The 17170-nt window shown below is 39.0% G+C and overlaps 1 protein-coding gene across 2 annotated transcripts in view; it reads left to right on the top strand.

Moving 5' to 3' along the window:
- LOC127651574 (kin of IRRE-like protein 1) overlaps window positions 1-16463 on the top strand; it is an 83691-nt gene extending 67228 nt beyond the window's left edge. The window contains exons 5-15 of one of the 2 annotated variants that reach the window (XM_052137481.1): window positions 3043-3193; window positions 4107-4212; window positions 4412-4560; window positions 4864-4991; window positions 5626-5752; window positions 6186-6286; window positions 7766-7982; window positions 9188-9295; window positions 9678-9805; window positions 10664-10741; window positions 12359-16463. In XM_052137481.1, the coding sequence (XP_051993441.1) occupies window positions 3043-3193; window positions 4107-4212; window positions 4412-4560; window positions 4864-4991; window positions 5626-5752; window positions 6186-6286; window positions 7766-7982; window positions 9188-9295; window positions 9678-9805; window positions 10664-10741; window positions 12359-12976 (1911 nt within the window). In that variant the 3' untranslated portion in view covers window positions 12977-16463. Of the gene's footprint in view, window positions 1-3042; window positions 3194-4106; window positions 4213-4411; window positions 4561-4863; window positions 4992-5625; window positions 5753-6185; window positions 6287-7765; window positions 7983-9187; window positions 9296-9677; window positions 9806-10627; window positions 10742-12358 lie in introns of both variants that reach the window. The other variant, XM_052137473.1, reaches the window with a different exon arrangement.
- The last annotated feature ends 707 nt before the right edge of the window (window positions 16464-17170 follow it).

Raw genomic sequence — 17170 nt, 5'->3', positions numbered from 1 at the left:
CAATAGTGTCCAATAGTGTCCTAAAAGCAAATGAGAGGTGAAATGTGTGGACTCAAGATGGCGCCCGAGTATGGCTGCTGCATTGCGAGCTCTGACACAACACTGCAGTTTATTGTTTGTTTTGTTTACAGTTTTTTTGTCTTGGATGTTGTCTGCCTTATTGTATACGACAGACAAACGCTTTTGGACATTGGTTCTGCAATTACACATCGAAAACTGAACTTCAAATTCCTCAATGCTGACCCGCTGTTTACAAACACCCTTTGAGCCCTTTGTCTGGGCTGCCTGGCCGCGGAAACGCAGAAGGAAAAGGGGAAAAAGAGCCGGCTTACTCATCAGATTAAGACGTTGTGCCAATCGACCTGGATGTCAGCGGAGATTCCAGACTCGGCCATCGAACCCGCGGGGTTCTCCGTGCACCGAGCGGACAGAGCTAAAGACCTCTCAGGTAAAAGCAGAGGTGGTGGTGTATGTTTTATGATCAACAAATCCTGGTGTGAGCAGAGAAACGTACATTTTATCAAGTCTTTCTGCTCTCCTGATCTGGAATATCTCATGCTTCTGTGTCGACCATTCTGGCCATCGAGGGAATTCACAGTGGTCATTATCACAGCTGTGTACATCCCCCCACAAGCCGACACAGACCGGGCACTCAGGGAATTGTATGGGAGTATAAGTGAGCAGGAAACTGCGCACCCTGAGGCCGAGTTCATTGTTACCGGGGACTGCAGCAAAGCCAATTTTAAAACATTCACACCAAAATACCACCATCACATCAGCTTCAACACACGAGGGACCGGGTTTTGGATCATTGCTATTCTCTTTTCCGGGATGGATACAAATCCCTCCCCTACCCACCCTCCCCCTCGCGGAGAGAGCACTCGCGGCCGACGCTACAGAGGTTGGTTCACTCTCTGTCTCTGTTGCAGATGTAACCCGATTCTTCTGACGGGTGAACGTCCGTAAAGCCGTGGGTCCAGACGGCATTCCGGGCCGCCTCATCAGAGCCCGCGCGAACCAACTGGCTGGTGATTTTACGTACATTTTCAACCTGTCCCTCTCCCTGTCTGTAGTCCCCACGTGCTTCAAAACGTCCACCATTGTGCCTGTACAAAAGCAATCAAAAATCACTTGTTTAAATGACTGGCGTCCTGTTGCTCTGACCCCCATCATCAGCAAATGCTTTGAGAGGTTAATCAGAGATCACATCTGCTCTGTTCTGCCCACCTCTCTGGACCCATTGCAGTTTGCCTACCGCAACAAACGCTCCACTGATGATGCCATTGCATCTACAATCCACACTGCTCTCTCCCACCTGGAAAAAAGGAACACATATGTGAGAAAGCTGTTTGTAGACTACAGCTCAGCATTCAACACCATAGTGCCCTCCAAGCTTGATGTGAAACTACGGGCTCTAGGGCATAAACAGCTGGCTGTGCAGCTGGATCCTGAACTTCTTGTCAGGCAGACGTCAGGTGGTTAGAATGGGCAGCAACATCTCCTCATCACTGACCCTCAACACTGGAGCCCCGCAGGCCTGTGTTCTCAGCCCACTCCTGTATTCCCTATACACATGACTGTGTGGCAACATATAGCTCCAATACCATCATTAAGTTTGCTGACGATATGACGGTGGTAGGTCTGATCACTGACAATGATGAAAGAGCCTACAGAGAGGAGGTGCACACTCTGACACGCTGGTGTCAGGAGCACAACCTCTCCCTCAACGTCAGTAAAAACCAAGGAGCTTGTAGTGGACTTCAGGAAGAAATACAGAACGCAGCCCCATCTCCATTAATGGACGACCGGTGGAGAGAGTCAGCAGCTTCAAATTCCTCGGTGTCCACATTACTGAGGAACTCACATGGTCCGTCCACACTGAGGTCATTGTGAAGAAGGCTCACCAGCGCATCTTCTTCCTGAGATAGCTGAGGGAGTTTGGAATGAACCAACACATCCTCACACGGTTCTACACCAGTACTGTAGAGAGCATCCTGACTGGCTGCATCACCACCTTGTACGGCAATAGCACCGCCCACAACCACAAAGACCCGCAAAGGGTGGTGCGAACTGCCAGACACATCATCGGAGATGAGCTTCCCAACCTCCAGGACATATATAATCATAATATATGATCATCAGAGACTCCAGCCACCCGAGTCATGGTCTGTTCTCACTGCTGCCATCAGGCAGGCGGTATCGCAGCATCAGAACACGCACCAGCCGACTACATGACAGCTTCTTCCCCCAAGCAATCAAACTTTTGAACACTTGATCTCTCACGATCAATATATCAGCACTGCACTTTATTAATCTATAATCTCACACTGGACTGTCATAATTATATTCTCCACAATACATCTACTGTAAATATATTTTAATATACTCTTATTTTTAATTTGTATTGTATGTGTATTCTATATTGTGTGTATTGTTTACTGTACATTGTATATTAGTATTGTGTTGTGTAAGTATGTGTACATTTGATATGTAAATTGTGTTGTGTAAATATGTTGTTATTGTAATTGGTATATGTCTCGTCACTGTCATGACTGCTATGTTGCTCGGAACGGCACACAAGAATTTCACCTATTGTTGCACTTGTGTACATGGTAGTGTGACAATAAAGTGATTTGATTTGATTTGATTGAACAAAACAGACATCCTTACCCTAAATCAACACCTAAATCTAACCGATATTGTCCTAAAAGGAATTGCAACATGAAAAGCAAATTTTTTGAAGCAAGCACATCATTTTATGTTGATTCAACATACTTCAACATACCATCAGGTGAGCTATATATAACTCAGTTTGCAAAAATGTAGTTTGAGACTCGGTTTATTGAGATTCGGTTTCAATAGATCATCACAGGAAAGACAACTGTGTCGGCAGAAAAACCACAGGAAAATGTTGTCATATCGCCCAACATAAACACATTTTTACTTTTTTTCCTGAGACATTTTGGTCAGAAAACATCTGACATAAATTTGTAATGTATCAAAACGTCAAAAGATATTAATAGTATAATTTCTGTTCTCTAGGAGGTGCTCGCAGACAGGAAACGTGTGACTACACGAAGCTACATGCCCGTTCTACCAATAGATACAGACACAGGGAAGAACTTCACCTGTGTGGCTACTAACCCAGCAGTACCGATGGGCAAACGGGCCACTATCACCCTCAACGTACACCGTGAGTCTAGAAAACTTTCTCAGTTCTGTAGAAACATCAGAAGTCTCATTATTCTCATTTCTTTCCTTTATTTTGTTAAATTAGCAATAGGGAAGTCACTCTTAACCTTTGCAGCAATAAGTCAACATGAAATCAAAATTGATCCTTTTAACTCCCTTAAGGCCCATTCCTAGTCGTATTGATGCATGATTTTTCTAAATAAAACGTTTTTGTCTTCATAATGTTTAATCAAATTGTATTAAGTTGCTCTGTCTCTGGCTTAATCATGGTTGAATTAACAATCAGATTAATTCCAAATTGTTAAATCAATTACAATTTCCCCTTGAATATACTGGTTCCCTCAGAAGTACACCAGTTTATGGAAGTAAAATGGGTTAAAAAGAGAGTTTCATGTTGACTTAAAGTAACTAAATCATGAGTTATAGAGATAGGTGAAGGTATAAATATAAAGGAGAGGAGGACATCCCTCTGCACCATTTTGCCAGTTGGAGGTGTGTGCATTGGCCTTCTTCTCTACACACAAGACAAAACAAATTGTTCCATAGCAGTTTAACAAACAATAGTGGCTTAAACACCCCAGTGAGCAGGCCAAAGACAACAATGGAAAAGGATGTTTAGATGGGATGAGTAAGAAGTCTTTTGGGAGCATCTAATCCTCGACTGTAGGAGCCCCTTCTCTCTTGTCAACACAAATATAAACACCCAGTAGCCAGATTGGAAAAAACAACAACAACAACTTCTTAGCTACATTCAGCTACAATTGTTTGTGTGTGCTATATTTCTAAATTAGTCTACATTATGTTGGCTTCCACTACTCCTGTCAATCCAGTTCTCCTTCCCATCATTCCTTCAGCATGTCTGTTTTCTAATGAATGACTATGGCTGTATTATGTATTCTGAATGCTCCCTGCAGACCCACCAGTGGTGACGTTATCCATTGAGCCTCGCTCTGTGTTGGAAGGAGAAAGTGTTACTTTCACCTGCCAAGCAACTGCCAACCCTCCTATTATGGGTTACAAGTATGTCTCTTATTAAATACATCTCATTTCACATTGTATGATATGAAAAACTAATGTCTTATTTTTTATCAGGGAGAGTGTCCTTTCATATATCTTTAGTTTTTTATTCAGCCGAGCAGTTTTGTTATGTTTCATGGGTGTTTCTCTACTGTATGTGTTTTTTGTATGAAATACTGATTGTTAATTTTGCCTTTGTTAGGTGGGCAAAGGGAGGTGTGGTCATACAGGGGGCGAGAGAGAGAGTGTTCGTCACCAAGGCGGATCACTCTTTCTTCACCGAGCCTGTGTCTTGCCAAGTGTTCAATGCTGTGGGCAGCACAAATGTCAGTATACTCGTTGATGTCCACTGTAAGTATATGTCTATCATCCATCCATCCATCCATCCATCCATCCATCCATCCATCCATCCATCCATCCATCCATCCATCCATCCATCCGCTTACCTACCTGTCTGTCTGCCTGCCTGCCTGCCTGCCCGCCTGCTTGCCTACCTGTTTGTCTGTCTGCCTGTTTAGTGAACAAAAACAGAATATTTCAATATTTGAATTTGCAGTTCTTTTTTTTTGCGGTACAGTCTTTCTCAAACTAATTTTTAATGACATTTTGAAGAACTTGACCCATTTGTTTTAATCTCTGTCTTGCAAAACACAGTTGGTCCTATACTGGTAGTGGAGCCTAAACCAGTAACGGTAGACGAAGACTCAGACGTCACTCTAAACTGCAAGTGGGCCGGGAATCCTCCTCTCACACTGACCTGGACAAAAAAGGGTTCGAGCATGGTGAGCACCTACCTCGACTTATTTCTGTCATTCTGTCCTCAGATCTATTTTCTGAAACCACCTTTCTGTCACATTTTCAATATTTTCTTCACTCTCACAATTTCTCTGGGTATAAACTTTTTTCTCTCTCATTGTTCTCCATATGTATCCTTTTTCCACGTCTCTGCCTCATGTCCATATTTATCTTCCAACTGTGTTCTGATATTGATGCTGCAATCCCTTGTCCTGTACAACATGCCTTTGTTTGTTTTGAGGGACCCATTTGGTCTTTGTTTTGAGAGACTCAACCTGTGTGTGAACAGTTTCATCCAGAAATCATGTTTCATCAATTCTTGGGTCAATTTGTGAATTTAGATCCAACTAATATGAATTTCACAGATTCCCTGTGGCCTTAGAAACATAAAATGTGTTAAGCAGAAATGTTATAGGAAATTAAATAACTAAGTGACCCTACAATAATTCTTACTTATTTTAGAGTTACAAAAAATATTATTATTATTACTCAATTTGGGAGAGGCTCTGGATAAAAATGCACATATAGAACCTTTGTTGGAAAGGTGTTGCAGCATTTTTCATTTTTCCCCCTTCCATCTCTTTATCTGATTTTCTTTATCTGTGTCTCTCTAATGCGCAGGTATTGAGTAATAATAACCAGCTCTATCTGAAGTCAGTAAGTCAGGCAGATGCTGGTCAGTATGTTTGTAAGGCCATCGTACCCAGGATCGGAGTGGGTGAAACAGAGGTCACACTCACTGTCAACGGTCAGTACAGCAATTCCACATAATCCACATACACATAATCTGAATGTATTACTGTGCTGTTTAGAAAAAATTGCTTTATAACAAGGGGTTTTAACATACAGACACAGAGACCCCATGCCCAGACTCTCAGTCAAATAAAGGACCCCTAAAATTAAAAAAGCTAAATTCTCTTGATGACACTTTGTAATAAAAACATTATATCTTATAATGCTTATCAGATCATTCTTAAATGTTAACTTAATAATGTTAAACCCTGGCTATATAAAAATAGTTCACTTTTGGTAACAAATTTAATTAACTTAGTTTGCAATAATAACTAATTCTGCATTACAAGATCAATCAAGCATTGGTTGATGTCAGGAGAATATCAGTAGTTACCTTGGTAATAAATCAGTTGTTAATTCATGTTATTTTGGACTTTCTCTTTGAGCAGGTCCACCTATAATTTCCAGTGAACCGGTCCAGTATGCAGTTCGAGGAGAGAGAGGGGAAGTCAAGTGTTACATTGCCAGCACTCCTCCGCCAGACAAGATTGTACGTTTTCTCTTAATCGCAATATTCATTAGTGGTGCTTACTTACTATTATTATTCCTCATACTTAGGGTTTTGCATTTGATCAAACCGCAATGTGGCTTGTTGAAGAGAGGTGCGGAATTAAGTTTATAAGCTCTCTGACTTAAGATTTTATGATAAAACAAGCAAATAAACCCATAGACCTACATTGATGTAACATCTTGAGCCATATCGAGGGACCAGAATATCATAGAGTCTTGGGGTAGGTGTGTTTTGACTTGGGGGTGCTAGAACACCTTAGCAATCACCCAGAACACCCTTTTATTTTATTGGTCGAACTGTGCCTTAAAGAAGCCAGAGAAACCCCCCTTAACCAGTTTTTAATTCAAGAATAATTCAAAATAAGCCTAAATAAAGCCATCTGTCTGTGCTCTACTGTATTTGGTTCTGTAGCGCAGTATAGTTAGCTTTCAAACCAGTATAAGTGATAAGTGACCAGTATAAGTATAAGTGAGCTAAGGCCCCAGTACATCTCCAGGAAGAGGTTTATGAAATATGAAAAATGGGAACGTAGCAGTCATTCCTTTTAATGCTAGAGCCTTTTCAAATGTCGTGGTTTGTGAGGTAAATTGAATCTTACCGTGAACATGTGGAGGTATGCATTTTTAAATATTCTCACAGCTCAACATGAATAATACAATGCATTTTAGTGGGTTTCAAGAGGGAACTTGTGCTTTCTCACCATTTTCCTGCCCCATGTTTCTGCATGGAGAAACCATTTATCCCATTGCCGGTGTGAACTATATGTGTGTGTGTGTGTGTGTGTGTGTGTGGCGGGCAGTGGGGAGTTGTGATACAGATACAGTTCAGGTGCATTTAATTCATTTGAATATGCTTTTTAAAACCTAAATATTTATAATGGATTCATTTTTTCACTCCGTTTTGAAATGTACAGATTATGTGGCGCCGTGCTACATTATTTTTGGTCCACGTGCTTCTTGCAGGTCTTTTAATTTTAGAATTGAAAAAAGAACAGTTGGCCATTTGTTTCTCAATTGTATTACTTTGCTTGTTACTTATTTTCATTATATATTTAGTTAATTATACATATATGCATAGCAACCTTATGTAAGCTAATCAGGATCCCAATAAAAAAAATTATTAAATTGTTTGGATATTAGCAGTTTTTACTGTGTGCAAAATGAATAGATGCTTTAGCACTTTGAAAACACTATTATATATTTATATATGTCCAAGACTGCAAATAAACACACACACACACACACACACACACACACACACACACACACACACACACACACACACACACATATATATACATATATATATATATACAGTAGATATATCAAAAAGTAATTTTTTGAAGGCTACATGTTATTGAGTCCTGCAGGATTACCAGGATTCATTCATTTAAGGTACAGGTTGGAGAAATTGTGCATGTGATTGTTCTCTCACTGTGTGTATTTGTGTGTTTCCCAGGTGTGGGCATGGAAGGAGAATGTATGGGAAAAGGAGAAGGGAACTCTATCAGAACGGTACACAGTAGAACAGAGCAAGATGACCTCACAGGGTGGAGCAGTGTTGTCCACTCTCACCATCAACAACGTCATGGAGTCAGACTTCCAGTCCACATACAACTGCACTGCGTGGAATTCATTTGGACCTGGGACCATGATTATCACACTGGAAGAGACAGGTGTAGATACATACTTAAGTATATACAGAGGTCAATACAGCTCCACACTGTCAGAGGGTTTTCAAACTGGTGTACAGGGACCCCTAGAGGGCTGCAAGGGGATGCAATAGAGTCCACTGAAAATGTTTTGAGAATTTTTTTTTCAATAATTTTAAATGTAAACATTTTTTTATTAAAGGGACAGTTCACCCCAAATTCAAATTCTCTCATCATTGATTCACCCTCATGCCATTCCAGACATGTTTTGATGTTTGAACATTATGTGTATATTTTCCCATTACAAAAAACATTTGGTCAACTGGAACTAGTATGGGATGTCACTGATGTAGCCATTTGAATCATATTTTAAGAACAACACCAATTACAAATGATCAGAAAGTGTCCCTCTTTACCTGTATCCACCATATACAAATATGTTTGAATTGAACTGAATATGCTTTCAGGTTATGCATCACTGTATCTCTAATTACCTAACACTAGTAGTAATGGGTTGGTGCTTATTATATGTTCCTTCATATTTGTGGTTATGAAACAGGCATCTCATATCAGTTTCAAGATCCTTTACTGCTCTAAGCCCCATTTCATTTTATATATTACCTAAACTATTGCTGGCTGCTGGCTCCAAACACAATTCTCAAACAAACAGGACACAAATGACAGGATGCTTTTTCAAAAGTTCCTCCAGATAACTACAGTGTATACAGTAGCCTTGACCAGGGCTGGACTGGGAAGAGAAATCGGCCTGGGATTTTGTGGTCCGTTCTGCATAACTCGGCAGCTCATTATAGCATATCGTGGCCCATACGGCATGTTTCGATTCTCCCGATGGCCAGTCCGCCCCTGATCGACCCTAAAGTGCGTCGGTCTACCGGGAAAATGCCCGGTATGCCAGATTACCAGTCCAGCCCTGGCCTTGACACATAAAGATAAAAGTTTGTTTACTGGATTTCTTGTCTGGCACATGAAGTGAAACAGGACATTTGTTGAGCCATCTATAAATTTTACTTACAGTTCAATTCAATGTCATTTCTTCAATATACAGTGTACAATAATAAATGGCTTAAATGAAATTCACAAATTCAGTGATTTCCTAAATTCACTTCACTTCACAAAAATATCACTATTGCAATTTCAGAAGGTAAATTGAAAATTTGGGTAGATTGTTGTCGTCCTTTACCTCTTTCTCTGCCTTTTCTCTGCTTTAGAAACAGTTCCGGTTGGGATCATTGCTGGTGGCACTGTCGGCTGTTCAATTCTTCTTCTCCTCTGTTTACTGGTATTAGTGCTCTTCTTGTACAGGCAACGCAAAGGAAGTAAGTCATCAAATTACATTGATTTTCATCCACTATTTTACACATTATTATCACATTTTGTATTAATAATAATTACTATATCATTTTATAAATGACTTATTACTCATAATTGATCTATCAAGCAACTAGTGGGCTCTGTGGTTCGTAAGACAACAACAAGTCCTAGCATTGTGCCTGTAATCTTAAATGATCAATCTCTCTTCAAACAGCAAACATATAAAGTTTGTCTTTGACAATGCAGCAGCTAAAGTGGCCTTAAATAATTACAAAGCCCAAGGGCAATCAGCCATATTTAAAAACATCAATAACAACGACTAAAATGTCAAAAAGCATGTTCATTGCTGCGATGAATCATGTGTTTATTGGGATGTTAACTTTCCAGGTCGTCGAGGGGTGACGCTCGGCAAGCCAGATATCAAGGTCGAGACCATAAACAAAGAGACCCACAGCCTGGAGGAAGACTCGGGCAGTGTCTCCACGGCAACACGCATGGTTAAAGCCATGTATTCTGTGAGTACCTCTGACAACACGGCAGAGTTAACTGCAGGATGTAGAGGGACTGAGATAGAAAAAATAAGACATTCATTATTTAAAATAAAGGTAATACTTTACAAACAAACAAACAGACAGCATTTCTTTGAATTATTTAGTATTACATCAAAGGATTTGGTTCAGTTGAGTTAGGTCATAAACGGTTCTGTATTGTTCGCAACCTTTTAAACAATTTGTCAACCATACCATAACATTTTGTTGACTTGGAAAAGAGCTGGACGATTTTGTAAAATGTAGGAAGAGCTATTTTGCACTAAAATAATATTGAGACCAATTCTCCTGATTCATGAAATGTGACGAGTATTAGGTCATGTCTATTGCTGATGGTGATTATGCCGTGACACATTTGATGGACTAACTGATAAATTGATGAATCAAAAAATACACTTGGTTTAATTATGAGTTGTGATCACAAGATTTGATCTGTAAGCATAATTTGTCCCTAAAATTATTCCACATGTTATTTCTCTGACATTTATATAACATATTAATTAAATTCTAGTATAACATATCAAATCGCTAAAGTTCCCCTAATCATTTAACACATAGCCCAGACACTGTCAATTAATGCAATTAAATGCACTAACCATTCTTCAATTCCTCAAATGTAATGTATTTATTTCAAAATTTCAAAAGCTGAATTTAATCCTGTTTCTCTCTCAACCTCCCGCTCCTCCTTTATATCCTTCTCCCCTTTTCTTATCTCCTGTTGGTTTTCCTCCCCTCTTGCGTTGCATCTCTTTCCCCCTCTTGGTTGATTTCTTGTCATTTATGGTTTAGTTTTTGCCTTCTGTGACCCTTTCTCCCTCCTCCCAGCCTTTTAAAGATGACATAGACCTCAAACAGGAGCTGCGCAGTGACACGCTGGACACACGCCAGGACTATGAGCTCAAGGTGAAGAGACACACACACACAAAGAGAAGCGATGTAAAAAAGCTTATAAAAACATCATTTCTTTTCTACATTTTACTATACTATTTAAACAATATACTATATAGATATATATTCTGTATATATATGTTTAAATTGTGAAGTTCAATTGCAAGTACTCATCTTGGTAATTGTTTTGAATTTTGTGCTTATTTTAATAATAACAAACTTTGTGTGTGGAAAGGATGACTTGTGAAAATAATCACAATATAAAGATTCATTTATGGAACTAAAATCAGCATCATTGTCTTAATGCAAAATATAATTCTTTTTTTGTTCTTTTGACTTTGGGGTGAAATATTTCCCATAATCAGATTTATTTCTTTTTTGTGTGTGTGACATTCACTCATATAGCTTTTTTTCCACTGCTATATGGAAGGTGCCACCTTTAAATGCTGATGTGCCCAAAGTCAAATATCGTGCCTTGAATATAACATTTATTTTTAAACTCCAACAATATGAACCCAAATGCATATTTTCACCAGTTTACTAAAGTAACTATAAGTAAAGTTGTAGTATTAACTTTCTGAGACCTCTGTGTAACTGCTGTGTGCATTTTCCATTTCCCTTTTTGATTGTAACTAGTAGCAACTAATAAACAAGTAAAAAATTTGTTTTTATTTGAGCAAATAGATTTCATAAAAATGCATGTCCACATATGTGGACAGTGGGACTAAGTTGTCAAATTTTAAGTCATTTCAAGCTATAGAAATCATTTTCTATATCAATTCAATATAATTGTTTTCATCAAATAATATATTATGTGTCCAGGTGTATTGGTTATTCATGTTTTTGAGACGCTATAGTTATTACATCTGATTTTCTATAAAGCTGAATAAATAATTCTAATTAAAAATAATGGCCAACATCATCAAATCATTGCCAACCATTTTTAAATACAATTTCATTATGAAATTCTAAATCTATGTACTGATTATCATTGTCCCATGTCTGCCAAACATGTTGGTCCAAAGTTTATCTGCAGCATGAAACTGAACTTTTGACCAGATGTTAGAAGTGAGTGCACTAGGCTGCATAGCAAAGCTATAGGATGCTCCCTTGCTCTATCTTCACTGGCCTCAGAACAGTTTGAAATGCACATTTTCATCTTAAATCTGAATAGAGCAACATTCTCCAGCTTTTGGATATGTCCATTGATTCTCAATGTGATCATTTACAGTGAATGTATGATTATTACATTTTTTAAATGGCATATCGGATGAAACTAGAGACTTTACTCGTTTGACTCAAACAGGTTTTAACGTGAAAACTTATGCTGGTTTCTTACCAGATGTAGTTTTGATGCAGTTTCTCCGAAAGACAAACTCGGCTGTGATTGGCACCATGTTGTTTTGTCACATGCGCTGAAAGTTTAACCCTTTAATGACAGCCTAGTCTCCTGAACTGAGATCAGTTGTTCTAAAAAATAAATAAATTAAGCATAGCCTATAGTGAAGCCAAAACCTGATGTCCACACATGGGGATGTAGGTCTCACAAGGTTAAAGATGAGTTCCTGGAAATTATGTACTGATATATAAGGAGCATGTGAACACTGCTTGAGATCTCTATTGTTCTTGCAGGACCCAACAAATGGCTACTACAACGTGCGAGCTTCCACCCATGATGAGGGCCGTCCAGCCTCCCGATCCATGCACTACTCAGACTATCGCACTTCCAGCCAGCCAGGGGGTGCTGCGACCATCAGCAGTAACTCAGGACCGCCTGGAGCTACTGCAGGTCCGGGAACACCGAGCAGCTTGGCTCCAGGGTCACGAGCAGGCTGCTATGAACCTCGCCCTCCCTCTAGACTCTCGCACAACAGCTATGCCCAATTCAACACCTTCACCCGTGCCGGGCAGTCCCAGCAACCTCCACCAAGTTCTGGTCCACAGACTAGCGACTTCCCCACTGACTGCAGCCTCTTGGACTCTACCCCTCAGCTAGGATATGAAAATTATGGTTACCCTTCCCACTATCCTTCATTTCGGATTGGGTATGCTCCGCCTAGCCTTGCCCCACTAGAAAGTGGACCTGCGTACGAGATGTACGGGGTTGGACCGAGTGTCTGTGCAGGAGGTGGTGCCGGGACCCCAGAGACTGGACTCGGTAAATACGGAAGTTCCACGCGGTTCTCCTACACCTCTCAGCATTCCGAATATTCCCACCGACACACACAGAGGATGCAAACGCACGTGTAACGGAGAAGCGCAGTGTTTTCGTGATATGTTGTGCCATTGTTGACCATAAAAGTACACATACTCACAGTCACACTCACACATATACACAGAATGGAAGTAATGAATGAACCAGAGATAAAAAAAAGGAGGCTGGATGAAAAATGAAAAGCTCAGATTAAACAGAGAGCAAGAAATGAGAATGGGATACAAGGCAGGAGATGAGCGAATTCTCTCTTTCTGTCTTTATGTTTAATCCCCAGCTCCAGGAGCTGACAGCGAAAGTCACAATCAAGAGAAACTTGCATTAATGAAAGATCTAAGATCTTTATAATGCTCAATAAATAGTGAATGCTCTGAATAGGCATGATCACAAAGTAATTCATGAGAAATGAAGGGTGCCTTTTGTAGGCTAGTAGTCTGTTTGACATGGTTTCTGAGAGAGATGTTCATATGAGATACATGTATGAATTCTCTTGAATGGCTTTTTTAACTCCTCTCCTTATGGGTGAACATACATAAACATGTTCAGGTAATAATTCCCACCAAAATCAGAAGAAAGAAAAAGATAAATAAATTATATTTTGAATAAAAATTAAGCATTTCTAGGACCATTAAATAATTCTGGGGGAAACTCTGGCTTTATTTTCATGAAAATCAAGCAGCCCCACCCCCCCAACGCCAAATAATCATTACTGAAAAACATTTATGCAATTTCATTTTCAGGTTTTTTCTTTATAAATCCTATTATTTTCAATGAAGATTCTCATTAGTTTAACACAATATTTGTTTTGTTTGTATTAAAGTACAAAAAAATATTGTAAAGAATTTTATTAAAATTAACATAAAAGCAGAACAACTAATACAACCGGGATATATAAATACTTCTACATTTTAAATACAATATAATTTTTGTATTATTATTAAAAAAAAAAAATTACAGTAATGACAATGAGTTCTTTCTTTTTGGCATTATGGTAATTCCAAAGAAGATTTTTAATTGTCATGATGTCACAATGCAAAATATTGTAATTGTCTTTATTCAATGTAATGCCTTCTTTATTATCTTTTTCTTTCAGGGAGAAATATAACCTGGATACTAATACTAATATATTAGAAACTAATGATCCAAACATACAAACATATCTGAGTTTTTCCCATTTATAAAATTTGACAGTGTTACTGTAGAGCACACGAGATATACTACATGTTAATACTCTTGATTACCAAAGCAACTGAAAGATTCATTTATTTTTTTGCTTTGCATGGAAATCAGAATCAACCTGGCTATCCAGTTTGCTGAGCTACCTTGTTAAACAGGTTACTAGCCGTACAGTGTAATGCTAACTTACATTACGATAAACCATTAGCATAACTGGTATGTTTGCATAGTGTGGAGAATCCAACAGCATTTAAAAAAGCACATTTGCCTGGAGTCGCAAGTTCTAATCCAGGGCGTGCTTAGTGACTCCAGTCAGGCTTCCTAAGCAACCAATTGGCCCGGTTGCTAGGGTGGGTAGAGTCACGTTGGGTTAACCTCCTCATGGTTGCTATTATTTGGTTCTCGCTCTTGGTGGGGCGTATGGTGAGGTGCGCGTGGATGCCGCGGAGAATAGCGTGAAGCCTCCACACACAGTAGGTCTCCGCGGTAACGCTCAACAAGCCACGTGATAAAATGCGCGGATTGACGGTCTCAGACATGGAGGCGTCTGAGATTCATCTTCCGCCACCCGGATTGACGCGAGTCACTACGGCACCATGAGGACTTAGAGCGCATTGGGAATTTGGCATGATAAATTGTGGAGAAAATCAAAAAATGAATTAATTAATAAAACATTTTGAGCATTTGCATTAAAATCAATTGCCCTTTAAATTTCACCACAAAGGAGAATAGTTAAGGAATGCCATTCAACAGTTTTCAGACATGGCCATTTTTTTCACTATCGTACAAATAGCTCAGAACAGTTAAATATATATACAAATATACAGTATACATATACAAGAATGCCCCACTCTTTTCCTTGGTGCTTTTGCAGTGGGGTCATTGTTTGCACTGCATACCAGTATTCTAGCTTAGATTACCCTCATAATCGATATGTAATCTCTCATTTGCACACTAGGCTAGAGCATTCTTTCCATGTTTCGAATATTACCGAAAGAAAAAATAACATTTCTTTTTGTCATGTTGTTTGTCAAGTGATTCTGGACCAAAGGTTCAACGTTAGAGTATCAGTCTTTATTTGGGTGATATTCACCTCAACAAACAAGAAAATATGCAGATGTGTTTGTTATTGTTGTTTGCGAATTTATTCGGTCGCGAGTGACCAAGGGGTTTTTCGAGGGTTGTGAACAGCAGAGAAGGTCTAAAACTGTATGATCCAGCCTTAGGTATCCAAAATTTACCTTACTGATCGAAGATCAGGCTGCTATCACTTTCGTCTTAAAGATTACAAAGATCAAATTGGAACCAATTTAAGGTTGGAGGTTGGGAGTGATTTATAACGTCTTGTACCCCAATGCAAGCGTGCATATGACTTTGATATGAAGTTTATAATTGCTTGATAGGTTGGAGGTTCTTTCACTCACTTATTCACACAAACACACACCTGATACTTGTGCCAAACATAGACGCCTAACTTGAAGTATTTTCCGCCAATTAAGAAAAAACTACCTTATGGGGACCAGAGACGGTCTCTGGCTATGAACTGTCTTCAACAGATTTTGAAGGATGCCATTATCAAAGCAATGATTATCATCGATGTGACTTCAGTAGTTGTTCTCGGAACAAAAAGATACTCTCTATGACTAGTTTTCATCTTCGTCCGCATTTCGAAACAACGAGCCCTGTAAATACTTTCCCATGTGTAATTCTGACTTCAAGTATTATTTGACATCATCCAATGTGATGCACTCTTTAAATGCAGTATTGTTATTTTTTTAATTGCAAGAAGGATGACAAACACCATGGCAATGGTACTTTGCAACTTGTAAGACAAAGACGATGAGTTTTGTGTAGCTTGGCTGGGATCCAATATGATGCCATGAGCATTCAGGAGTATCTTGATAAAACATCTTGATACATGCCTGAGCTACCTATTGCTTAGCCTTGAGCGATGACCTGTGGAGAATCTTGTGGGAGATGTGACTCAACCCACTGGACGGTATTTGCATCCCCCATCTAAGAACTTGAAGCTCCATGAAGACGAGAAGAAGGAACAATGAAGGAGTAAATATAATTTAAAAAAGAGTGGCCTTAGGAAAACATGACTTTTATATTCCCTCACTTTATAAACCGGCTTAAGGCCAGAGTGTGTGTAGAGTTTCCATGAAGATACGTGTGTTTTTGTGTGTGCGACTAAGCGTGAATGTGTGTTTGAGTGCAAACGAGTGAGTATATGAAAACCTTTATGTAATCCGTTCATTTACTTCTCTCATGTTCCTGCTCCAATACTTTTCTTCTGCTGGTAGGAGTGTATCATGTATAATTGTGTCTTAGAAAATAAACGTTGACCTTACTGTACTGTTCTTGGTAGCTGAAAAAAGTTTGACAGATGTACAACAAAAGTTATAGATTTTTTTTTTTATTTCCTTTTTGATTTTTCCAATATTTTTTAAAAATGTTACGTAATTATTTTTTCACAGTATATCAGAAATAAAAGCACTGTTTTTCTAAGAATCAGTGAAGGACTGAGTGTGTGGTTTGTTTATAATAACACATTGATCATTTTTACTTCAGTTTATCACTCTTTGTTTCATTAAGAAGATTCCCTTTTACATTTACATTTATGCATTTGGCAGACGCTTTTATCCAAAGCAACTTACAGAGCCCTTATTACAGGGACAATCCCCCTGGAGCAACCTGGAGTTAAGTGCCTTGCTCAAGGACACAACGGTGGTGGCTGTGGGTCTTGAACCAGCATCCTTCTGATTACCAGATTACCAGTTATGGTGCTTAGACCACTACACCACTCCACTCCACTCCACTTTTAGGCATTAGTCAGTTTAATTCCAAACTAGTGTCAACACCAAGATGAATATAAGAGTATTATTGCTTATAGGATCACAACTTGTTTTTATGAATACTGTAGTATTGCCCCACAGGTAATATAGTTCTATTTTTTAAAGGGAACCAGGAGAGCAGTTAAGACAATGAGACACAACGCATTATATACGACACATTATTTGCAAGTGTCCTCTACATAACACTTTATATCTGCA

Source organism: Xyrauchen texanus, chromosome 1 (assembly GCF_025860055.1).
Source record: "Xyrauchen texanus isolate HMW12.3.18 chromosome 1, RBS_HiC_50CHRs, whole genome shotgun sequence".
Lineage (NCBI taxonomy): Eukaryota > Metazoa > Chordata > Actinopteri > Cypriniformes > Catostomidae > Xyrauchen > Xyrauchen texanus.
Note: the sequence above shows the minus strand (reverse complement) of the source record. Positions and strands in the feature narration are given on the sequence as shown.